Here is a 25,238-nt window from a genome sequence, read left to right on the forward strand (position 1 = left end):
ATGGTTGTAGGGAAATGACGATAAACCCCGAGAGCAGGCCTGTTGCAGGCTGCATAGGCCTCTGAATTGCTGTGGTTTGGGGTTTTAAATACTGTATACTGATAGGCATCATTTTGCACGTGTCATACCTGAATGCTATGCGGACAACATCTGTATACACAGAAGATGTGTCCTCTGCAGCTAGTGTGCAAGGCCATTATCTCTTTTGCCAAGGAACTCCCAAATATGTTTAGAGGCTTTCTATTCTGGTGTGATGCATGGCTAATTACTGATTGCACCGTCTGTTTTATTGCATTCATTGTATGGGATGCTGAGAATAGGGTTGCCAGACTCAATAGAGGACAGGACTTCTGTGCCTTTAATTGCCCTGCTCTCTTTTGAGTCTGGAAACCTTAAAGAGAAACCAGCAGACCCTTTGCTTGGAAATTAAACAAAGGGTCTGCTGGTTTCTCTTTAAGGTTTCCAGACTCAAAAGAGAGCAGGGCAATTAAAGGCACAGAAGTCCTGTCCTCTATTGAGTCTGGCAACCCTAGCTGAGAATCTCTGTGTGCTGGCAACAGGCAGGCAGGGGACAACACAAAAGTTTAATTTATGGAATCCAGAGAGTTGTTTTGTTTTTTAAAGGCACTTCAAGGTTTCAGAACATCTCCTATGTTATACCAATTAATTCCACTGCACTCATGATGGTTTCTGTAAAGGCAATGCACCAAACTGATGTACCTCTGATCTAAAAACTGCCATAACAACAGATCATATATATGGTTCTTTATGGGAAAAGCTTATAGCAATTATAACAGTAAGTTGGATCCAAGCTTTGGGATTTCAATGAACTGGAGGAGTTGCTTTTAAAAATCGTAATAATTACAATTCCCAGCGTCCTTTGCCAACTAGTTCCCAAAATCCTTTAAGAGAAGTCATACGGTGCGAAATGCAACTACTGGCTGAGGAGCACAGAGAGAAGCCAAACTTCTGGCATTATATGACTACAGAATAATTTTATTTATTTTTACTCAGAAACCATTTTGGCGCCACTCTGCAGGCAGGGCCGGATTTAGGTTTGATGAGGCCCTAAGCTACTGAAGGTAATGGGGCCCTTTCTATGTCCAGCTGTCCTTTGCCAACAACAAATGGTCGCTGTTTATTTGTGTGTTGAATATATGCTATATGGCAATTTATGGACCTAATAGGTATCGAAAGCCATTTGCACATAACAAAATACGTATTTTATCAAAGTAATTGCAGAACTGAAATATAATTAAGAAGAAGTATATATTAATAGTGAAATACAATTAAGAAGAAGTATATTAATAGTGAAATAATTATCTCTAACTTGAAATGATTTTTTTATTCATAACAAACTTCATAATGCAAACACACTGGCATTCGGCAATAACAAAAGTTCCTTTAGAAACACAATTTGCAAAGACTCGTAGTCTCTAGAAACTTGCTATAACATGAAATAATAACAGGTGATATATGGTGAAAACTGCTAATAATTATAAATAGCTTTATTAATATGAAATTAAGTGTTATAACCTGTAGAATGCAATTGCAGTTAATACAAGCAGGCGGGGCCCATTACTTACACATCATTGGAGCCTACGCAACACAAAACACTGTTGCTGCATGTAGGTTTTATTTTATTTGCTTTTTATCTTATATTTTGGAAATATACATCCAGGTTTTTTTTCCTTTAAATTTTTTTGGGTCCCCAAGAGAGTGGGGCCCTAAGTTATAGCTTGTTTAACTTATACGTAAATCCGGCACTGTCTGCAGGTATTGGCCAGCTGTCTTGACCAGGACATTTCCACCTTGTGTTGCTTCCTTTTAATAATAATAATAATAATAATAATAATAATAATAATATCCCTCTTCCCCTTCTAGAAGAAGAAAAAAAATCCCACTGCTGAGGGAAATTTCCTTCAGGCTCTAACGTTTACCTGGCTTAACTCGGGTGCAACAGATAAGTGGATGAGCTCATGGTCCAATAAAATAAAATAAAATAAAATGGCTTCTGCTTCCAAGTCCCACTTAATTTAAGACGACACGTTCCTGCCTGGTGTGAGGGAGGCTTCAAGATGGCTCAGAAGCCCCCTGTTGGCCTTTTGGCCTAGTTAATAAAGGGGGGGGGAGCACGCCAGGGCCTACTTTTTATTCGTTCTCTGTGAGGAAATTCACCCACCCCCTCCATTTGTGCTAAGGAGAAAAAGGGGTGAGGTGATGATATGAAGGTCCCTTTTCAAAAGATCGCAAACGGTATCTGCTCCGCTATTTCTCTCAGTAATACGAATCGGAAGAAGGAGATTTCGGTCGGTCGGGATGGGAGAAGCGCTGCTCCTGTTCCCGTGTGCTAGAAAAGGAGACTTTGGTCACCTTTCGCAATATGGCGGACATTGGGCACCCCAAAAATGGATCTTCTCGGTTGCGGTTCTTCTCAATTTTGCACCCCCTCAGCTCTGCAACCTCTGTGGGCCCAAATCCTGGCTCTGAGAAAAGGAGGCCGCAGGGGTGGAGATTGCAGCGTTGTGTGTTCTTTTAAGGAATTCTTTTGCTTTCCATATATATGTGTATGTATGTATGTGTGTGTGTGTGTGTGTGTGTGTGTGTGTGTGTGTGTGTGTGTGTGTATATATATATATATATATATATATATATATATATATATATATATATATATATATAATTTTTATTTATTTTCCATATAATATTATACATTCACGTCATCATTATCCACTATACTGTCCTGGCTCTTAGAGCCTATCAACTTCCTTTTCCTCCTGCCTCATGGCTTTCGGAATTAACCTTCATATCATTGCAATTTTTACGTTTTCCAATTCTAATTACACTCATTACAGAATGACTCAAAAATTAACTAAATATAGAAAGATAGGAAATTTCTCATTACAAGTCTTTCTGAGTAAATTTATATGATATCTGAAAGATTATATTGTAAGCAATTAACATCACTAGCAGGGTTGTCTGAAGACTTGGAATTGTTTTGCTTTTCTTTCAGGCAGCCAAACTTTTGACCAGAAAACATCATGTTTTCAGCCTTGAAGTACCATGCAATAGACTACTTACATGAGGTACAATGGCTAAAGCTTGGCATTTTTTGCTCTCTCGGTAGTGTTTAAATATAAAAATCACTTGTTAAGTCACAGAAAGCAAGTATTTGGACTGTTTCGGTTCACTTTTATTTTATTTTGACAGCATGGATTAAAAAAAATAAAACAAAATCTGGCAAAAAATAACGTTTTTTCCTCACGTTTCATACTGTGAGGAATAAAAATGTTGCTTTTTCAAAAGGCCGCAAGGTTGCAGCGGCTAGGTAACCGCAGACTTGCTTAATATTTATATTTAGAATGGCTTGTGGGTAGAACGCTCATTAATAGGGCAGCTTGCAACTGAAATTCTGCTTATTATTATTTATTGAATTTATATATTTGTATGCTTCAGCAGATGTAGAACTAAGTTACACCCGCTATTGGTTAGGATGTGGCTTTATCGCTTGAGTCAAGACATAAAAATAACACAATTATCTGAAAAACCAACAGTCTGAGGCAGTTTACTGGTGTTTTTTTTAATTGCTAGATCTTACGTACACATAAAAACATAAATCTTTTTTTAAAATCCATTTTTGCAAAAGGAATACATTTTTATGTTTTGCAATTTACTTAATTTGACTCTTGATGTGCACTTAGTGGTGTTGATAATAATAATAATAATAATAATAATAATAATAATATGCTGCCCATCTGACTGGGTTGCCGGAGCCACTCTCGGTGGCTCCCAACAAAATATTAAAAACACAATAAAACATCAACCATTAAAAAACTTCCCTGGCATAAGTGAATGGATTTGCCAGCAGCTTCTGATTTGGTTTTTGAAAACTTTTCAACCTGTTTTAACTTCTTTCATTTCTATTTCTTTATTACTGTGCCCCACTATGGCATTTTGCAGTGTTTAATGATATGAAATAAATAAAACAATCCAATTAAGGTTAAGAAATCCCTATAAAATTCAATAGGAATGTTTAGCATGTGCTCAGGTCCCTTCTATTTAAATCAGTGAATCTTTGCTTGAGCTTTAGGAAAGTAATATTTGAAAATGTAGGCGTTGGTTTTTATCAATTTGAATGTGCATTAGGGTGATGACTTTTCCATTTTTTTCCTCAAAAATTATTTCCTGTAGCACAAATGGATTAGCTTTTGCCTATTAATTACTAAAATGAGGTATATTCCATTGAAATATTTAAAAAGGTTACGCACAAACCGTTTTAAATTTTTTGGTATGCCATTTTACCATTTCATAAAATTGTATTAACAATTCTATATATATATTTCGTATCAAATTTGGACACAACACCACATTCCACAATGGGGAGTGTTCTTAGCAACATAGGGTATACAAATGTCACACCTGCGCAAGGTAAAAGCCCCTTTTTGGGACCTCAAAACTCAGCCAGCAGACCCTGCCGGACATGCTGGGAAAAGAACCTACAGGAGAGGTAGCAAAACATCGTCCTCTAGCAACGTCAATACCATTACCTCAGCTAAAAAAAGCTTCCTTGTGTGTTTGATGACCCTATATAATGTTGTATATATGTGACTCTAAAGCTTGGGTTAAATTTTATATCTGCTTTCAGTGACTTCAAAAATGGTCAGAAAACTGATAAATAAAAATGTTAAAATCATTTTGTGTGTGAGTTTTTAAATCAAATCTCTTTGAAAATAAGATTTTATCTAATCTTTAATGAAAGCTCATCAAATTATGATACAGGGAAATGAGGTTGTAAAAAAGTCATCACCCTAATGTGCATGCACGTAAAGAGACTGTGTACTAGGAAAAATAGAATGAACTCCAAATAAAACAGCTGAATAGTTCCAATTGGGAAGTAGTGTACTATTTAATATGAGCAAAAGTGGAATACTGTAGTTGAACTCATAATTATGTGATACGTTTCTCTTGTGCAGAAAGTGGCAAGACAGAGATTTTCCTTTGAATTGTTCTCAATTCACATCCCTTCTGGTTTATATCAGGATAAAAATTATAAACATAACGGAAACTTGGCTGATGATACATATAGGAGACCTTGGACAAGAGGTATGTTGTATCTGGCTTTCACATTTAAATTATATTTTTTAAAAAAATTAAACAATCAGCTACAGATGAAAAAGAAGGATGATGAGAACTTGGCAAAGTTACAAGATGTATGTGGAAAACTTTCTTGTGTTAGAAATACATTAGCCATTTTAAGCATCCTTTTGACAGATCACAGCAATTCAATACAATCAGATGATCAAAATAATTGTTCACACACAGGGCCAGTGCTAGGGCTTTTTGCGCCCCAGGCAAAATCACCTTCTGGCGCCCCCCGGCACATGCGTTATAACGCATGCATCATGCCCCATGCACACGCTGCTGACACCCCTGCGTCCCCTCCATAGGCGGGAGGAGCGCAAGCCAAAAGGAGAGCTCAGCGCCCTCCCGCCTATGGAGGGGACGCTGTGAGCTCCTCAGCAGCTGCAGCAAGGGAGTGGCGGTGGCAGCAGCAGCGCCCATAGCTGAAGGTTTCAGCTACGGGCGCTGCCGCCGCTCACTTGCTGCAGCCGCTGAGGAGCTCACAGCGTCCCCTCCATAGGCGGGAGGAGCGCGAGCGCCCGCCATAGGAAGGCGGTGGTGGCGTGGGGGTTTTGTGGGGCAGGCTGGCCAGTGCCCCCTCCATTTACACGCCCTAGGCAACTGCCTAGTCTGCCTAAATGGACGCACCGGCCCTGTTCACACACCATAGACATAATAGCTATCATACCCATATTGTGTTGTATTTGTGGCAGTGAACACTGATCTAGCTGACCTAATAATGGCACAAAATGCTACTCAAAATCATACCAATTATTCAAATAAGGTTTATAGTCCAGTTACTGTGTGTGGAAGAAAAGTCCAAGTTTGTCCTAAAGCAAATCTTACACGGTCCCTAGGGATGGGGTAGGTTTGTGGGCAAACTGAAGACTGGGAATTGTTCCATTGGGTAAAGAGTGCAATGAATGAGGTGGCTGAAGGAAAAGGCCAGAGCAGAATATGAACTGAGAAACTGGAACCAAGAAACCAAGTGTTACGTTACGTACTGTACTAAGCTTGGATCCTAGAACAATAGGCAAGTAAGATCCTAGAATGGAACAACTGATTGGCTTGCAGGAGAAGACCAATCAGGCTCCAGGAAGAAGTTAATCAGCCTCTTAGGCTGGTAGGATCGTAGAATGCAACAACTGATTGGCCTGCAGGAAAAGACCAATCAGGCTCCAGGAAGGAAGCAGAATCAGCCAATCAGACGGGACTCATTGTGTAAATAATGTATATAAAAGCCTGAGGTTTGGGGGGCATTTCATTCACTGCAATAAAGAGCATGAAGTCACTACAGGACTCCAAGTATATTTCACCAAGGATTTTTTGTAATGATTTTCATACTGTTTCTTAACTATTTTGGTTTTGTTTTGCTGTAGTTACACCTGACCTCACTCAAATTGCTATGGATCGTCCAGTGCTTGATCTCTGGAATAAATATCTTTACACGGAAGACTTCTTGGAGAAGTGAGTCCTCTTTGTTTATCGTTATGTAGTTGTTGATGCGCTTGTATCCAAGTAAATGTGTTTAAGATGGGATGCATGGGCTTTAAAAAACAGAGTCAACATTACTGCATATTTTGTGTGTTCTAAAGTAGTGGACCTTGAGCTGTGCAGTATGTGTTCACTGTTCTGGAGGTTGGCCACAGCAAAATGCAGATAATATATTACACCTGGCTTTTCAAGGAAAAATAAATTCGAAGTCCATCTTGTTCTTCAATTGTGCTCTGTTAATAACTGGAAAACAGAAAGCTCCCCTGTTGTTAGTGTGACAATATATACAGGAGCATAATGGAAAAAAATACCTTGATGCAACTGAAATTTCCTGGTGCTGAATCCTATTCTGTGAAAGTCTTGTTCCTACAGTTTTCAACTAAACCACATTATGTGAAAGACTACATGAGATTCTCCGCTCTTTAAGGAAAACTAATCACTTTCACAAACTATTCTTTTCACAAGTTAAATGCCGAGGCCAATTCAAGACAGCTTGGTGTCTGAAGCAGAGCCAGAAGTGCAATTGACCCTTAATGGGCCTACTGTAATTTCAGTGGGTGAACACAAAGCCAAACCTAGTTGAATACCACCCATAACCTTAATCTCAGGGGCATGGATTTGAGACCAATGCTGGGCGAAAAAAATCCTGCATTGCAGGCAGTTGGACTAGATGACCCTTGTGGTCCCTGTGATTAATTTCAGTGTGTCTAATCTGAGTTGAATACCATCCCATATGGGCGGAACTTGGGCGGAAATAATTTGTTTGTTTGCTTGTTTATTGCATTTATATCCCATCCCATCCCCCAAGGAATTCAAGGTGGTGTCATGGCTCTACACGTCCTCATTTAATCCCCACAGCAACCCCCCTCGATACACACACAGAAGGCAGATAAGAAGTGTGAGGAAAAAATAAACCAGGTTGGCTCCTCCTTCTTGTTCATCACATTTGTCTTCCTGCACTCCTGTCCTTCATGTGCATAAGGACTGAACTATATCCTGCTTTGCTGCTTTGCACTGTTTTCCTTGAGAACAATTTATATCATAGGTTTTCCATAGAATTTTGTACAAAGAAAGCAAACCAAAACCAATGTACATTCTCTTATGTTATAGTATATCCCAAAAAATGAAGGGAGGCACCACAACATTTTATAAGACAAAAGTAAATGACTGTTATTATTATTATTTACCCATCCTTCACCCTAAGCTCCCAGAGCACATTACAACATTAAAACAGTTTAAAACAATTCCACAGGTTGACTTCGTTCAATGAAATATAATGAAGATATATTTAATGAATGAAATGAGGTTTTCTGAGATGGGGTACAGAATCTTAATCAGTGTGTTAAAATTACATTACAGATCCAACTTTGTCATTCATGAAAAAGCCTTTTTATGTCTTCAGGTTGATACCTTTTAGTTTGATATATGAGGGACATGTTATTTTATAACATTCACGTAAGAGTCAATTAATGCTTTTCATAGGATGACCTTGTTCCTTTTGTCTCCTGCATTTAGTTAATTCTAGAGATTGTATTGACTTTCTGCTGACACTATTGTTATAAAGCCAAGAGTTTACTCAGAGAGCCAAGTAAATTAAGTTTCAGACATACAGTGATAGAAACAGGCAAAGTCAGTAAAAGAGGGCAACTTTAAAAGGAAGAGGCATAGTCTTTAGATCAGATTCTTAATTTAGAAAGCGCAGAGGCAGAAAGGCGCATTAAGTCATCAGTACTGTGGCCCCATTCTGTGCTGTGAGGTTATGAGACACATACATTTTTCCTCTTCAGCAATTTGTCATTGGTCTAATGTCCTTAAAATAACTACGGACAATGACTTAATTCTATCTTCTTGCTGTGTGTCACCCATAGCCTCTACTAGCACAAGGCTCAATGAATGATACAGTAGTTGCAGTAAAAGCCTGCACTATGCATGAACATAGGAAATCTTGCCCTTCTCTGAAATACACATCCTAGCTGGAACCATTATTTCCCCCTTGCACCTTTCTCTGGACTAAGGCCAAAGCAACATCCCTAACAGTAAGATACCTAACAACAGAAAAGGAAATGATAAAACTAACAAAACTGAAGTACCACTGGCAACAGTCTCCAACTACATATGGCTATACACATAGAAAGCCAAGCTGTCAAAGTGAAAGTCCCAAGTTTGTCCGGAGACCCCTTTCTCCCTCTAGCCCCAGCAGAAAAGAAACAGTGACCATGAAGTATTTCAGACAGCCCACCCTCTCCTCCTCCCACCAGGTTCCCATATCCTGAGTGGAAAAAGAGAAAGCTTATATTTATGACAGCTTCCCTTCCAGATGTCTCAAGGCAGGAACCTAACAAGGACCTCTTGACAACTGATCAGCTTGCTACCTACCAGAAAACCCCCGTAATTGGTGTCTTATTATCACGAGCGACCATACACAAGGTTACAGTGGTTTTTCCTGTATGTCTCTAGATAGAGGCTTGGCCCTCTAGCTGTTTGGGACTACAATTCCCATCATCCCTGACCACTGGTGTTCTGTTAATTAGGGATGGTGGGAGTTGTAGCCCAAAAACAGCTGGAGGGCCACGTTTGGCCATGCCTCAGGCCCGGCTCTAGGTAGACCCCCGGTGGCGCAGGGCACCATGGCACCGGCCCGCCAGAAAGGCGCCGCGAGCTGCGCCCGCCCGCTGGCTGGCCGATCCGCCGGTCCGCCGTGCAGCTGCGCCTGTGGGAGCCGCGCTGCGCCCACCCGCCCACCGCGCTGGGAAATGGGGCGGGAGGGCGCCGGAGAGATCCGGCGCACCACAGCGGCAGGGGCGTTTAAGACGGCCCTGCCATGCCTAGCCTAGGCAGAAGGACTGTCAGAGCCCCGCTTCTACTAGTTAAGACCAAGTGACCTTATGTGAAATTACTGTGCTGCAACATGGGACATGCGATTAGTACAGCAGCACATGACAAGTGTTTGGGTCCCAGCCCCTTCTGTAACAGGCCATAGTAGCTGATTTTTCCATCAACTAAAAAGTACTGTATTAACTTTCCACTTTTCAGGAAACCCACTTCAAGCACTCTCTTCCATGTCCATAATGAAGATATTGAAATTGTTCCAAGTTCGAATCCTGGTTCGCCGTTTGACATAGAAGATGCTTATGAGCTTATGAAGAATGAAGACAGTTATTTACATCCTAAATATGCTCCAGTGGAACTTAAAGAACAGGAAGAAGGTAAATGAGCATTCTGTACTTCACACTTCAAATACTGCATTTTTCGTCTATAAGATGCCCGCATGTATAAGACGCCCCCTATTTTGGGGGACTCAGATTTAAGAAAATGGGGAGAGACGGCCCAGATTATAAGACGCCCTCTAATTTTTGACATTATATTTTTAGGGGGGGAAACCAAGTCTTATACATGGAAAAATACGGTAATTGTCAATACAGGGCTATCTGTCGCAGAAGAGTGAAAATTGCACATGCCAGAGAACCTGCTCGCCCGCGTGTTATAGATCAGTTACTATGTGGCTTCAAAAACTGTGTCTCGAAAGCTACTGCTGTTGTGCAATTTGCCTTCACTTTTGCACACCTCCCCTGCCCTGATTTCATGCAAATCCAGGGTTGTGGTGAGACACTCAAAAGTCTCTGGTGGGGGCTACATTCTGACTTTATGCAAGTCCAGGTATGTGATGTGGCGCTACAAATCCTACAATGGGGGCTTCACAATGATGAACTAGTGCAAATGCAGTATAGAGAGATATAGATTTCAATGACACTTTTCAGAATATGAATTGATCTGCAAAGCTATCTCATTACTTACTATTGTATTTTTATTTCCATTTCTAAAAAGGTTTTTATATTGAAAATGAATTTGTTTACATGGACTATTTAGCCCAATATGCGAAACATCTACCTACTGCACATATGCTCTTGAGCCGAATAAACAAATTCAATGTACAGAAACCTTTCAGTGTACAGGAACCCCTTTTAAATTATCAAGGAGATAAGATAACAGAAGAGGATATCTTCAGGTACTATGTTAACTAGATGTTGTACAATAGGTGATATACATGATTAATATCTTAATATCTGGCCACAAATATTTTTGTGCACATTTTTATTATTACTGATTGTGATCTTTTTAAACTAAGCTCTGACTTACATAAGCTTAATTTTATCTCATTGATCTTTCCACCCATAATTCACCAACTTTTATAAAACTGCCAAGAACAAACTGGTTTTGCAAGGGGGGGGAATGTGTATGTATTATTTAGTTGTAAAACAGGAAACTAAAAGGCAATTACTTGTGCTTTGATTTTAAAAGAGAGTGTTTTGCTTTCAAAATGAATGTGACATCTGAAATGAATGTGAACTCTGAAGCAAAAGGGAAAGTACACCAGGACAATTTTGGTAAAGTTTCTTTAAAGAATGAGGAGGTATGTAAGTTACTTTATTTAATCAATGGCATGTTTATCATACTTATCAAACCGCTATGCAATTATTTTGAAATTTACTCATGCAAACTATGTTACAATCATTTGCCATGCTTCCAAAGATACCTTGTATATATATGGCTTTGATTAACCTTAGATGATAAAAAGGTATGATATGATTTTATTTACGGTCGAGGACCAGCTCTTAAAAATAACATTAAAATAAAATAAAAAAGAAAGTAAAATGAATCCCTTTGAAAGAACAATTTCAGGGAGCTTGTCTTATATCCAATCTTAGGAGGGCTTGGGGGGCAAGGCCCATATTCTGGAGAGAGTTCAGAACCGCTAGCTGCCAACCGGACTGGAACTGGTCGCATAGGATCAGTGGCGCAATTCCTTGGGGTTTCAAATTTAGAGCCAGCCATTTATAGATTGATGATAGGCAGATTAAGGCCTCCACTCTCGTTGTTCCCGTTTCAAGTCTGACCCAAGCGTTAGGTACGCATCTGGGGACGTGAAGGAGGGCTCTGAGGAATTTGGATTGTACACGCTCCAAGGGAGAGAAGGAGGAGGATGGCGGGCCTAGAAAGGCTCCATAAAGGAGCTGGGCCAACGTTTTGGCCTTAAATAGCTTAAGGGTCACAGGAACGAAGAAGCCCCCTTGTGTTCTGTAAAATTTGAGAATACAGTTTGCGGTTTTTTCCGCTGAGCTTCCGACAGAATTTATGTGCAGTTTATTGGATCCTGTGGTCTGTACTGCCATTCCGAGATATTTGTAGTTGGAAACTTGTAGTTGGATAAGATGACCGCATCGTCGGCATATAATAGGACAGGGATGTGCCGGTTTGCGAGCTTTGGTGGATGGAAATCTAAATCAGTTAGTGCAGCTACTAAGTTATTTAGGTAAAAGTTAAAAAGTAGTGGAGCCAGAAGGCACCCTTGTCTGACGCCCTTGTGGGTTTTGATGGGATCTGTTAGGTGTCCTAGGTGGCTGCACCTAACTCTGAGGGCCGTGTTTGCGTGGAGTGCCTGAATTAGTAATAGGAGCCGTTTGTCGATTGATGTGTCCTGCAGTCTGTCCCAGAGTCTGGTTCTAGACACTGTGTCAAAGGCTGCTTTTAAGATAAAAAGGTTGAATTGATAGAGTAGTAGAAGAGTAGTTTATAAAATCCTATGCACTCACATATGCTAAAGCTCGATATGCAGCCAGAAGCTGGTGATAATGTTGAGCTTCACAGCATATAAAGCAAAGGTAGGGAACTTTTTCATCCTGGTGGATAGGATCCTGTGTTCCTTCATCCCTAAGGTGGAGTTAGATCAGCTACACTCCTCAGTTGCCTACTGGAAACTCTGGAGTGAAGCCAATCTCAGCTGATCGGCACTGACTTTAGGCCCTGGTTTCGGCGGGGGTTGGCCACACTGTAGTTACCTGATCCCAGCAGAGCTTGTATTTGTTGCAAAATTTAAAAAAGGTGCCGGCACAAGTCCCACTTGCTAAGGGACAATCTAGGGTGACTTTTAAGATTGTTTGCAGCTGTGTCTTTACCTGGCCAATATGGGATGCCATAAATCAGGCATGTCAAACCTGCAGCCCTCCAGATGTTTTGGCCTACAACTCCCATGATCCCTAGCTAGCAGGACCAGTGGTTGGGGAAGATGGGAATTGTTCCTATGACCCTTGTGAGCGAAGCCGTCGGGAATCTTGTACTCCTAGCAGGGTCACCCAAGGCGGTAAGGTCAAAGGGGAGAGGGAAGGAGCTAGACAGAGAATGATCCAAGAAGTCCTCAATGGCAGAACAGACAGATGATAACAAGTGGTATGTTACAACGGCTGTGAAGGCGGATGAAGGCTGCAGCAGATAGGAATCTACTGGTTTGTTGTGACTACTCATGCCATCGGAACAGAGCCCTACTGCGAAGACTGTGTGTTGTCAGCGTGAACTGATCCACACAAAAAACAAATTCACGCACAGGCGTCTTCCAAAAACCCAACCCAAACTTATCCAAGATTCTTTTAAAAAATACTTTGCTACCGTAGTTCAAATATAAAATTCTTCAAGCTGCTTTGAGAAATATTATATATGAAATAACTGTTTCAGTTGTTTTTCTTTCTAGATAGATAGTGAGATTCTCACATGCTTGCATCTAAACTCTTCAGAAATTCAGGAAATTGTAGGAAATGAAAATGAGAATCTCAAAATAACCAGCGAAGGTAAGGATAGCCCTAGTTCTTGGGTTTGATATTGCCTAGTTTCATTATTTTATTGCTGCTCATTTTAACTGGTGAAAACAAAATATCAGTTCTCGTTCTTTGTATTCTACAGAGAAAGACAATTCTTTCAATTTCATGATAATGTCTTTTTCAGACCTTGAAGTGAAAATTACTTCTGAGACAGAGAATTTGGAATATTGTCCCCCACAAGAACTTTGTGCCAGTCAGAGCAGAAGTGTACTGGAACTCAGTAGGCCAGGTAGGACTTTCTAGACAGGCAAATCTGAGACAGCTGAGATATTTTGGAGAATAGCTATAGACGTCCAGCTCCCAAGAAACTGCGATCTACTCACAGAATAAAAAACTGGCAGGGATCTACCCTTTTTGGGGGGGTGGGGGTTCAGGTCAAAGTTTGGGGAGGAAAGTCAAAGTTGTTCACAAACTTGTTCGCAAAGTTGGACATCCCTGATCTATAGTACACCTATATCTATAGTACATCTGAAGGACCGCCTGCACCCCCGTTGTTCAGCCCGGACACTGAGGTCCGGTTATCAGGGCCTTCTGGCAGTTCCCTCACTGTGAGAAGTCAGGCTACAGGGAACCAGGCAGAGGGCCTTCTCAGTAGTGGTGCCCACCCTGTTGAACGCCCACCCATCAAATGTCAAGGAAATAAACAACTATCTGACTTTTAGAAGACATTTGAAGGCAGCCCTGTATCAGGAAGTTTTTAATGTCTGATGTTTTAAAATTACATATATATGCTGTAAGCCACCCAGAGTGGCTGGGGAAACCCAGCCAGATGGGCAGGGTATAAATAATAACAATATTATTATTATTATCTTCTTTTATTTTTGCATTCTGAATCTCTGAAGGAGGCTGGCAGAGAAATGTAATTTAGAAATCTCTGGAGCGCTGCATGTGGAACTCTAAGGCTTCATATAAATGTAACTATAAATAGTGCTCTCAGATATTTTTTTGTTCCTGCTGCAGAGTGATCGTAGCTTCTCTTCAAATTTTGCAAGGGAGAGAGCAGGTCTTCCAGGACTCACAGCAAAGATGGTTTTATGCACCGTATTTACCATTGCCTTTATTTTAAAATGTGCATTCTTTCCCTTAATACCTTTCCCTTCTTGTAGGAATTAATGAGAATTTCATGTTTTCCCATTTTTCACAGAGCATCAGACTTCTGTACCTAAATGTCAACAGCTTTCAGCTATAGAATTTCAAGGAGGTAACACCCCCATGGGTGAGACAGTCGAGGGAAATTCCGCCGTGGCCGGTGACCATGAGGGTCTGGCTGGCCAGGAAGGAGGCAGAGAGCAAAGGTCCACAACCGGTGTGCACTGGGAAAGTGGTGAGCGTCCATTGTCTGCACATGAAGACATATTGGTGTTCAGCCACCTGGAAAAAGATGACTGCATTAATTTAACAGAAACTTGTGCTAGACCATGTGTTTTAGGAGAATTGAACACATATTTAAGTGCTGGAGACGAGGTTCTTCATACCAATGTAGAAGTGGTCTCAAAAATATATACCTTTCAGATGGACAGTAAGTAGAATGAAATGACAAAAACAATTGGCTTAATAGACAGTCTTATGTTTTGTAGTTGATAGTAGCGAGCAACAGGGCTGGCATCCATGGGGATGTTGGGTACAGGGCTGGTGTGTGCACAGCTACATTGGTTGTTGAAGCACAGTTGAATGAACATCTGAATAGAGTTACAGATACAAAATATGGGAAACGGGGAGAAAACCTTTTATATATATCTATATTCTTCTTTTTAGAATGCCTTGAAGAGACAAGTTCCTTTGCTAACAACAGAATGGAGTCTTCTAGTGTCCCTGATTGTAGTGGAACAAAGGATTCTTGTTTGTCTCCTCAAAAGAAAGAGAGACTTCTTCCAATGCTCTTGGAGCCTGCATCAGGTGTCGATCTACAGCACACAACATCTACTGTAGGTGACAACAGTGCACCTACTAAGGAGAACATCAGAAAAATGAAACCGCAGACTGAGATAAGAAAACCAGGGCATTTTGGAAACCCAGAAGAGGAAAATGATCAAGTCCAACTTGTCAGTTGCAAGGAGGCATCTAATGAAGCAAAGAATGCATTAGGAAATAACATGCCTGATGGATTTGATCTGCCTAGGAAATGTAGAGATGATTTTGACCTTTTGAGCAACTTTATCATGCTGAGGTCTCAACATATGATCATGCAAAACGAGGAACCAAACAATGTGGATATTCAAGCAGAAGGTAGCTTAAGGCAGTGATCCGAAGGTTTTTGGGCTGGAGGGGGAACCAAGGTGGTTTAATAACCTCATTCAACACCTTGCAAGGCTCTGATGGCAGAGCAAAATTCGGTGGGGAGAATGTTCCTCCACTGGTTTCTGGAATTCGAAAAGACGTTTTAACAGCTTTCCTTCCCATTGTTTTCTAAGAAAGAAAAGGCTGAGGGCAGACTTAGACACTCTCAGAAGTGTTTCTAAATTTTCACCTGCCTTGGGAACATAACAAGAGACCCAGAGACTTTAGGATGCCTGACTCTTCCTGGCGTTTTCCATTTGGGGCCCTTCTGATGTCAGAGATCCAATTTGGATTGGGCTAGAGCAGGCATCCCCAAACTGCGGCCCTCCAGATGTTTTGGCCTACAACTCCCATGATCCCTAGCTAACAGGACCAGTGGTCAGGGATGATGGGGATTGTAGTCCAAAACATCTGGAGGGCCGAAGTTTGGGGATGCCTGGGCTAGAGGGTCAGACAACCTGTCCCAATTGGAGAGTGAGACACCCAAACTTATTTGATGCTACTGCTCTTTCTCTGTCTGATGGACAGATCTGAACTGTTCTATGACCCCTGAGATGCACTTCCAGGTAGCATAGGATTGCACCCAAAGTGCTCTTTCACAGAAGCCATACTTGAAATAGTTCTAGGCTTTACATCTTTTCCATCAACTGAGAAGTTAGTATATTTCTACAGAAGAAGAAAGAATTAAGCAGCAAACCTATAGCCACTTATCTGGGGTGTACTTCTGAGTTGCATTTTTACATAGCATACACTCTCTATTTAATAATAATAACAACAACAACAACAACAACAATATTAATAATTTATTATTTATACCCAGCCCATCTGGCTGAGTCTCCCCAGCCACTCTGGGCAGCTCCTAATCGAATATTAAAACAATACAGCATTAAATATTTAAAGCTTCCCCAAACAGGGCTGCCTTCAGATGTCTTTTTAAAATTAAGATAGCTGCTTATTTCCTTGACATCTGCTGGAAGGGCGTTCCACAGGGCGGGTACTGCTACCGAGAAGGCCCTGTCTGGTTCCCTGTAACCTCACTTCTCGCAATGAGGGAACCGCCAGAAGGCCTTCAGCGCTGGATCTCAGTGTCCGGGCTGAACGGTGGGGGTGAAGACTCTCCTTCAGGTATACAGGACCGATTTTTACTTTAGCTCCTCTTTTCCCAAAAAATGTTGTCCTGGGTTGAAGTCACTGTAAAAGTTGAGCTTTCTAATCCAGAATAATTACATTTTCCCCCTCCAAGTTTTAAAAATATTTTTATTTATTCAAACTTAGCAAAGTTAAGCATCAGTGCCCCTTGCTCCTTTATCTAATAAAGCTACATCTGGGTATAGCCTGTATAAGCCAGCATGTTCAGAAAGAGACATACAGTAATTAGAGACAGATACAACTTAGAGCATATCTACACTACAGGCCTAAACAGCCATTCCCTCACCAGAAGAAACCCTTCAAGCTCTAGTTCTATCCGGGGGCAGGGGAACTATGGGTCTCTAACAGAATTTTCAGTACCCCATCAAAACTACAATATCTGGGAGTCTTTTAGGGGGTGGAGGCAGGCTAGTAGCCATGAGAGTTATTCTAATATTATCCTGTGTGACTTCTTGCTCTGTGTGCCTGTGTTAGGAAACCACAACCAACCACAACTTTCAGTGACCTGCACACCAAATGAAAAAGCTGTGCATGTTATTATCACATCTGATCACCTAAATGTGGGTCACACGTCACTTCCAGTATGAAAGTGTCTTAAAATAATACTTTTTTGAAAGGGGTGCAATGCACTCTCTGCTCTATATCTGTCATTGTTGGGCACAGTGGTGCCATTCTGACTGGATCTTGTGGGAAAGCAGTGTATGCCTAGTATTGTACTGAGGAGCAATATTAATGAAACACACCTTTAACCTTTAATAACTTACAATTTGCTTCCCTTTAATGCTTTGCAAGAATCTGCTGCCTGAAGCAGCCTGCCTCACTTAGTCTAATGGCAGAGTCAGTCCTGCCCTCAGTAGCAGGTGGGGTGTGCATTCCCATTCACATTATTCTGATGCAAGCCTGATATTTCTTCATGGATCTCCTCCTCAACACACTTGATTGAAAGCAATTCCCATTAATCACAGCTTCAGTGATTAGCCAGCTAATAACCTTAACATATGACTGTAGTGGACTGGCTTGTAAGCGCATTGGGTGTGGTGCACCGGTTGTGACAGTGCATGCTTACAGGAATTTGTAACAGTTGATTCCACAGAGTAGCGAGTGCGGGACCTTGAGCTGGATCATAAGATCTCTCACTGTGTCATTACAAGCCGCAGGGAGAGTAGGCAAGGCATTATGATAGCATAGGGTTGCACTAATCCTGTTTTTCCTTTGCATCAAAAGGCTCTGGTGCAATGCCATATCCATCCTACTCTTTCCTGCCCTGTGGAGCTTTCTCTGAAACACCCTAACACATAACTCTGGCATAGACTAATCCCTGTTATTAGGTGTTGTCCTGCCTAGATGATAAGATAAATGAGTGTATATAAATGAGTGTAAAGCGAGATTGCTCACAAAATGCTAACTACCTCTTTGCAACCTAGTTTGAAAGTGGGATTAGCTAAGTATGTGTGCACATACACGGTTTTAATTAAGATCTGTTATCATTCAGAATCAATTACCATATTGCACTTTCATTCTTTTGTTTTCCTGCTTTTTAAAAGATCATTAAATGCAGAGTCACAGGAACTGATGACCTCTGTTCTATGCATGCCAGAGTAGAACATCTGTACATGGTTACTGCATTACCATCTAGCGAACTCAAGCTGAAGCAACATCTGTATATTGATTGTTGCCATTGTATCAATGTTTCAGGGTTTCTTAAGATGTTAAAACCTTCCTTACATGATACGGTAGGTGTTCTACTATATAGTATATAGTGGGTGGGGAACTCGCTGAGCGAGATCTAGTTTGTTCTTGTAGTCTGCCAGTTGGATTACAGTAGTTTAGATCAGTCGGATTCATCATAGGCCCCATGCGGCTTGCCAGATTTAAGGTATTTTGAATCTGTTCACCTGACAACTGCACCTGGAAGTGTTATCCAAGAGTAGGCTGTTCAGAGATTACAGTATGATTTTAACAGGAGGTGGGGGGGGAGTTGCCTTTTTGCTAAATTCCTGGATGAATGTGAAATAGTAAAGTATTCAAGGTAAGGAATTGAATTGTCCTCTAGCTTGTCCTATAACACTTGTGGGTTCCCCCCCCCCCCCCGTTGTTGTAACTCTTAAGTTCCGGATGCTAAGGAGAAGAGCCCAACACTGGAAAACAATATCAGTCCTCTTAACCTTAACGAAGCAGTTCCTATGGAAAAGCAAACAAAGGAAAATGAAGAAATAGTTTCCATTCCAATTAAAGCATCAGGTACTGAATATTTTATGATACTGGGTAGTTAAAAGATTCTTCTATGGGTGGTATTTATGCTGTGGTTTTCAGTGTTCCAAAGAATTGCCTCAACAAAGGCAAGTTAAGCTTCCATGAAAGGTAGCTTGCTCATCACTACCAATATTTAGATACATACTTGGGTATATTCTGCCCAGTAGGGTTGCTGTATAATAGGAAGTTGTTGAGCTTTTTTAGGAAGCGCCACCTTTTGGAAATCTCCCTGGATATCAATTCCGCCTTTGAAATCCAGGTAAGGTCCAGGAAAATACTGTTCAAGCTACTTAGCAAAAAAATCAACATAGAAATGGTTCTCAGAACGTAGAAAGACTGAAAACCATTGGCACACTAGTATATAATTCACATTTATGAAGCACTGTAATTGCTTGTGCTGATTAATGCTAGGAAGCTGGTGCTGCTATGTGCATATTTTATTAGACAGAAGGTGTCATGATGGTGATGGTGTGAAAGATTTAAGAGAGAGACAAGCTTGTAGAAGGTAGAATTGCCATTTATGAGTTAAAAGAAGATGGCCATGTGGACATAGAAAGCCCATAGAGGTGTGGATAAGCCCTTTGCTTACACGTAGCATGTCCAACCTGTGACATTTTGCTGCTTGAGGCAAAGGACAAGATGGTGTGCCTCTCATGCCACCTACAGAAGCCCATCAGACTAGAAGTTGCATCTTACTTCAACACTGGCAGCAACACAGTACACCTGCAGGCAACAGGCTCACTTAGAAGACTTGGGGTTGTTGGCTGTGTGGCACCAATAGTTCTGTCCTCCAACACTACTGGTGCTCTCCTATTCCCACAATCCCCTGCCCGGGGGGCAGCTTCCCTTTGCCTAATGGTAGGGCTGGTTTTGACGCAGAGCCTGTAATATCTGCATATGTCTAAAGTGTCTGCATCTGAAGATGTAAAGTAAACTTGGGCAGTCCTGGCACGAAGATGAAAGATAAAGATAAAACTGATGCAAAATATTTCTACTGTAGAATGTTCTACATTTGTTCTCTAAAAAGGTAACAATGATGCCACCTAGTGTTTATGTACAACAAAAGGCTTATTTGGAAAATACCATATTCACTAGATACTGTGCAACATTAGAAAAATTTTTAAGTCTGTGATTTAAATTCTGTATTGTGGGCTGTTAAAATATTTTGCATTCTCATCAGACTGTACATTATTTAACCATGCGCTGCCAACCTGAAGTGTTTTTTTTTGGGGGGGGGGGTGTTTTCTCCAGAGAGTCAATTTCAAGCATATCATATCCTTGAAGCTGCAGTGGCTCCAGTTTTGAAAGAGCTCGTGAGTTTTGGCATGCATAAATGGAAATTTCGCACCCTTAATTTTGACACCACCAGATATTTTTTAAAACAGCAGGAGAAAGTGATCAGTGATGCTTTTAAACAAGGTGTGACTGGTAAGGACAGATTAATGCATTGTTCATAACATTAGCAGGGTTCTTTGTATTACAGAGGGATAAATGTAATAGTTTATAACTTAGCAGACAGGGATAATTGTCCTGGCAACTATTATTCAGGGTCTCTTTCTGAGAATCTCCTATACACAGATCTGGAGTCATTTTTAAGACAATTGCAGCCATGTAGCTGTTCATTGTTGTTGTTGTTTTAAAAAATACTACAGAAATACTGTACAGTACTGCAATTGCAATAATGCCAAAAAAAGATACAATTACTCTAAATGCAAGGAGGAAGCAAGTAATGAAAGCTCTTACCCATTGAGTAGGAACTGACTAATGAAAGGGGCAATTCAGTACCCTAAGTGAATAGGAATAAGTTAATTAATGTGTCTGTTGCCAAGAAACAGGAACCACTGTAAAAGAAAGGGGCAAGGAGGAAGAGGGCAATTAACTGGCCAGGAACAGGAAAAAAACATAGCTGCCAAGTTATCCCTTTTTTACAGGGATTTTCCCTTATGCTGAATAGGCTTCCTCACGAGAAAAGGAAAAACTTGGCAGCTATGGAAAAAAATGGGGCCTTATATGATCATGCCAGTAGTGACAGGCTGTGGAATATTAGTATGGAGAATATAGGGGATTGTGACTGTATATGAAATGCCATGTGGAACCACCATTTTAATTCTTCCAACGGCAGAAATGTATTGTAATAACTCAGTAGCACTAAAGAGCTCTAGTGTGGAAGCAATCTAAGGGCCTTAAATGCCCCCCATATAGCGCTCTTTCATAAAAATGTAAGAAATGCTATTCCCACATTTACCAAATAATTCTAATATTTGTGGGAACAATCCTATGTAAACTGTACATTTCTGTGCCTTTTTAATAGGTATCAAAGAGGGGAGAGAGATTGCAGTATTCAAACATGCTGTTGCTCTTCATTTACTGGTAACTGTTCGAGACCTGTTATTAACATGTAACTTGAACACTGCATTAGGTTAGTTTTATATAAAAATAATAATAATCCTTTGTAATTTTAATAAAAGACAGCATGAAAATACCTGAACACTATCGTTGAGGCACTAGTGATGTTGTAAAAATCCATTCATATTTTATATAATTTTGTTGACAGATCTGTATGAGAATTCAGTTCTTCATTATTGTTCCAATTGCTCACTTTTTTAAACATGTAAATATTTGTTGGGGGGGGATTGCTGTGAAAATGCCTTGAGTGTATGGTATCATGGAAAAATTATATAGGTGGTGGAAGTCTAGTTTCCTGTTATTGGGAGTAGAAATCTAGCTTTCTGGAATTTGTCTTTTGCATGGATCTGTGGCCTAATCCAGCTGGTGGCAAGGAGGCACAACCAGCTGGGAAGTGCCCTGGAACTGTGATTGCCTTGCCAATTGCTGCTCAACTCCTCTTTGCTTGCTGTGCAGGAGGGAATAAAAGGGAGCCACCATGGGGAAGGAGAGAAAAGAGCACTTAGGGAAGCAGGGCTTCTAGTTGAAGAAAAAAGGCAATGGGAGAGGGGGGGCTACAGTCACTCAATCTCCTGAAAAAGCATCACTCCTTCAGACTGTCCAAAGACAGCAAGGACAATCTGCTGAGAACTGTATTGGATGGGTGAACGATAAGGTGAGATCCTAATCTTCACTGCAACACCTAGAGACCAGGTGAAGCTCTGGGTGTCTAATCAGTTTTGGCAATAAGTTTAGGACATTACCCTGCGGCTTTCTTCATTAGCCCCACATCCCAGTTCTAATGAGAGTGGGGTCTAGCATATCCTTTGCAGAGCTAGCACTGTATCTTCTTCTAAATATGTTTCAATATCATATTCATTTCATCGGAGCATGAATTATCTTAAGGCTGTTATTCGTCACAGAAGTACTACATTTTGTCCTAACATGGTACATTTCCCTCCAAAATATTTCTAAAGGTTGAAAGGGAGGAGTTAATATATGTTGAGTCTGGAAGATTTGGGTGAGGGTGCTGGTTCAGAATTACAGAATGCAGCCTTCAAGGGCAACATTGGCCAATCTTTAAACTGCCAGTAAAAGTATCATGGCCCATAACAATCTTAAAAGTCTGTGGCAGATGCATACATTGTATTTTTGGTTTATTTTTACAGAATTACTGTGTATGTCACCTCCAAATGAATCAAGAATTTATATGGTTTGAGGGAATATGCTTATTATGCTTATGGCTGTTTCTGTGCTATATATTTTTCTTTTGGTGTTGTTTTAATGTTAAACTTGATGGTTGCTTTGTGATTGTTTAGTATTGGACAATAAAAAGAAACAAACTAACTAGTTTGTTACTGTTGTTAATGATGATTTTGTAAAGCATGTGATCGATGTAATTAATTTTAAATAGGATATTTGTTCAACGCAAAAGATAGATATAAGGACTTCCTGGACTCCAGGCTGGATAATATTTGTAGATTGTTGGAGATTGTGCAGATTTCCATGCAGAAGCATGAAGTCAATCCCAAGATAAAAGAGCTGCATCATCAAATGTCCAAATGGGTGCAGAGTAATATGAATGATCAGAATAAGGTAAATAATATACAATGGCTGGCATATCTGCTGAAAACCAAGACTGGAATCATTATACAGAATTTTTAGCATAGCGTGAATTGCCAGGGAAGGGAAGTTCGCCCACTTGTCAAAGTGTTGGAGAAATAATTCCCCACCCTTGGGGTAGAGTAGTCTGCTCAGCAAAGTCTAGGACTGAGCATCGACAAATACTAGTTTTTGCATTGTCTTGCTTCTTATTTTTTCTACATCTATTAATCTACTTTCATATTTAATCTAAATTACTCTTGCTTCTTGTGATTAATCCTCAGGTCCTGAAAATATCTACCACTATCTCAAATTATTTTCAAATATTTTAAATATCAAATACAGACTGATCATTGTGTTGTTGTTTTTAAAATGATATATATATTTACAGGTAGTAATTGTGACTAGAATGGGTTTTGATGAAGAAACAGATGTGCTAATCAACACCATCAGTACAGTGCAAGGTAAATGTTATTTTTTGTATTGCTTTGGAAACTATTATTATATAGTGTATAGTTCTCTGAGCAGTGATGATTTCTATGTTTTAGTTTCCTTTTGGACAAGATAGAGACACCTGTGATTTCATGATAGGCAGTGGCGGAGCTTCATGCTCCGGCATGGGGGGCAGAGAGCAGGCGGGGCCGGGGCTGATGCATGTCCTGGGGAGGGGCGGAGGGGCGGCCGTGATGGCACCCCACTGGGATTGTGCTGCCGGGGGCAGTTTGCTCCCCCCGCACTCCTCTTCCTCCGCCAGTGATGATAGGTGTTTATTTAAAAACAAGCACAGTGAGCATTGAGAGCCAGGTAGGACTACTACGGTAGAATATAAAGTTGCATCAGCTCCTCCACAAGCAAGTGTGATCATCGCTTGAAGCCAAACAAAAGTCTTCCTAACTGAAAATCTCAGACCTAGATATGTTGGTTTCCCTTGAATCTCTGCAACTTTCTCCAGCCCTCACTTCAGGTCGTGGAGCATGTCCTAGCTACCAGCCATCAACGTTCAATTAATAAATCTTTCCAGTTCAACAAAACCCACTTAGCAGGCACCTCTGAATTGCTGTAGAAACATTAGATGGTCATTAGAAAGCAATCTGATATACAAATGATGGTCACTTCACAGTCATTACAGCATGATACTTTCTGCCTTTGGATGAAATATGAATGAGACTTTTCGTAGGACACACAGCTCCTTTGCAGGAGCTTTTCTATTTTGTCCAGGTGGCAAACTATAGTTAACAGCTTCAGAAGAACCAGGATATTAAGCTATGGTTTGAAGTTGGCTTAATATCCAGACTTGTTCAGAAGCTGGTAACCAGAGTTTCCTGGTCCAGAGGAAATCAGAAACTACGTGTTGCAAATGGAAAAGTTTCCTATTTGTTTGCTGTCTCTCACCAAGGAGCTGAATGTATGGAAAACAAATGCTCATTCATATCTCATTAAGACAACAGATGATCATCTGAAGATGCCCTTTAAAGATTATTAATAACTTGGTGCACAAAATGTAAAAAGAACAGAGAACTTCCCAGTACATTTATATAAATATTAAAGATAAAGTAAATATAATTACTATATGCTGCTATTTTTCACACTCTCTTGTCTGATGGAACCTGACAAATGTTATTATTGTTTATTATTGGCCGTATGACAATTTCCAAAGCTTCAAATGAACCTTTAACTTGAGTCGCTAACTTGCTGCTCTGTCTTCCAACAGGCTTGAAAATTGTGTATTTAGATTCTGAGGAAAGAGGGACTTTTCTAGAGAGCCAAGATGTAATAAGTAGGTGAGTATACTTTATTATTAGAAAATAGACTGGGGTCTTGAAATTATTACAGAAAGGATTTGTAGGATGTAACTGAAGGTAGTCATACTAAAACTCCCACACCTTTGCTTCATTTGCAGTTTGGAAAGATCCTCTTGTGTGGTTGTATATAATCAGAATATTGGACCTGATTTCCCTTGGACTCATTTTTCATTAGTGGTGGAGTATAATTATTCAGAAAAATCCTGCTGGCTTGATAATTGCAAAAATCTGAATGTTTCTTACATAACTTTCATAACTGCTGTTCCAGAAACATTTGGGATTGGTAAGTGAATGTTTAAATACCAATTGATGATAAAAGTCAAATATGTTTGGGCTTGCTTCATAAAAAGTGATCCAATATCTTTTCAAATGGTTATATAAAATTGACTCCCGGAAATGAAAGTGGCATAAAATCAGATGGTGCCCAGGGTTTCCTCCCCCCCCCCCGCCCCGCTATACAGCTGTAAAGGCAGAAAAGAACTAGTGCTATACTCTGATCTAATGG

The 25,238-nt window shown here is 40.4% G+C and overlaps 1 protein-coding gene across 1 annotated transcript in view; it reads left to right on the plus strand.

Annotated features, from left to right (window-relative positions):
• The window catches only part of SHOC1 (shortage in chiasmata 1), a 45,921-nt gene that overhangs the window by 4,200 nt on the left and 16,483 nt on the right, over nucleotides 1–25,238 (plus strand). Inside the window, exons 2-17 of the mRNA XM_035140972.3 lie at nucleotides 4,974–5,103; nucleotides 6,501–6,588; nucleotides 9,649–9,821; nucleotides 10,441–10,621; nucleotides 10,915–11,026; nucleotides 13,139–13,235; nucleotides 13,390–13,494; nucleotides 14,410–14,784; nucleotides 15,021–15,491; nucleotides 18,801–18,932; nucleotides 20,196–20,372; nucleotides 21,256–21,363; nucleotides 22,744–22,925; nucleotides 23,323–23,395; nucleotides 24,643–24,712; nucleotides 24,832–25,016. Coding sequence (XP_034996863.3) covers nucleotides 4,974–5,103; nucleotides 6,501–6,588; nucleotides 9,649–9,821; nucleotides 10,441–10,621; nucleotides 10,915–11,026; nucleotides 13,139–13,235; nucleotides 13,390–13,494; nucleotides 14,410–14,784; nucleotides 15,021–15,491; nucleotides 18,801–18,932; nucleotides 20,196–20,372; nucleotides 21,256–21,363; nucleotides 22,744–22,925; nucleotides 23,323–23,395; nucleotides 24,643–24,712; nucleotides 24,832–25,016 — 2,659 coding nt within the window. The remainder of the gene's footprint in view (nucleotides 1–4,973; nucleotides 5,104–6,500; nucleotides 6,589–9,648; nucleotides 9,822–10,440; nucleotides 10,622–10,914; nucleotides 11,027–13,138; nucleotides 13,236–13,389; nucleotides 13,495–14,409; nucleotides 14,785–15,020; nucleotides 15,492–18,800; nucleotides 18,933–20,195; nucleotides 20,373–21,255; nucleotides 21,364–22,743; nucleotides 22,926–23,322; nucleotides 23,396–24,642; nucleotides 24,713–24,831; nucleotides 25,017–25,238) is intronic.

Source organism: Zootoca vivipara, chromosome 15 (assembly GCF_965207765.1).
Source record: "Zootoca vivipara chromosome 15, rZooViv2.hap1.1, whole genome shotgun sequence".
Lineage (NCBI taxonomy): Eukaryota > Metazoa > Chordata > Lepidosauria > Squamata > Lacertidae > Zootoca > Zootoca vivipara.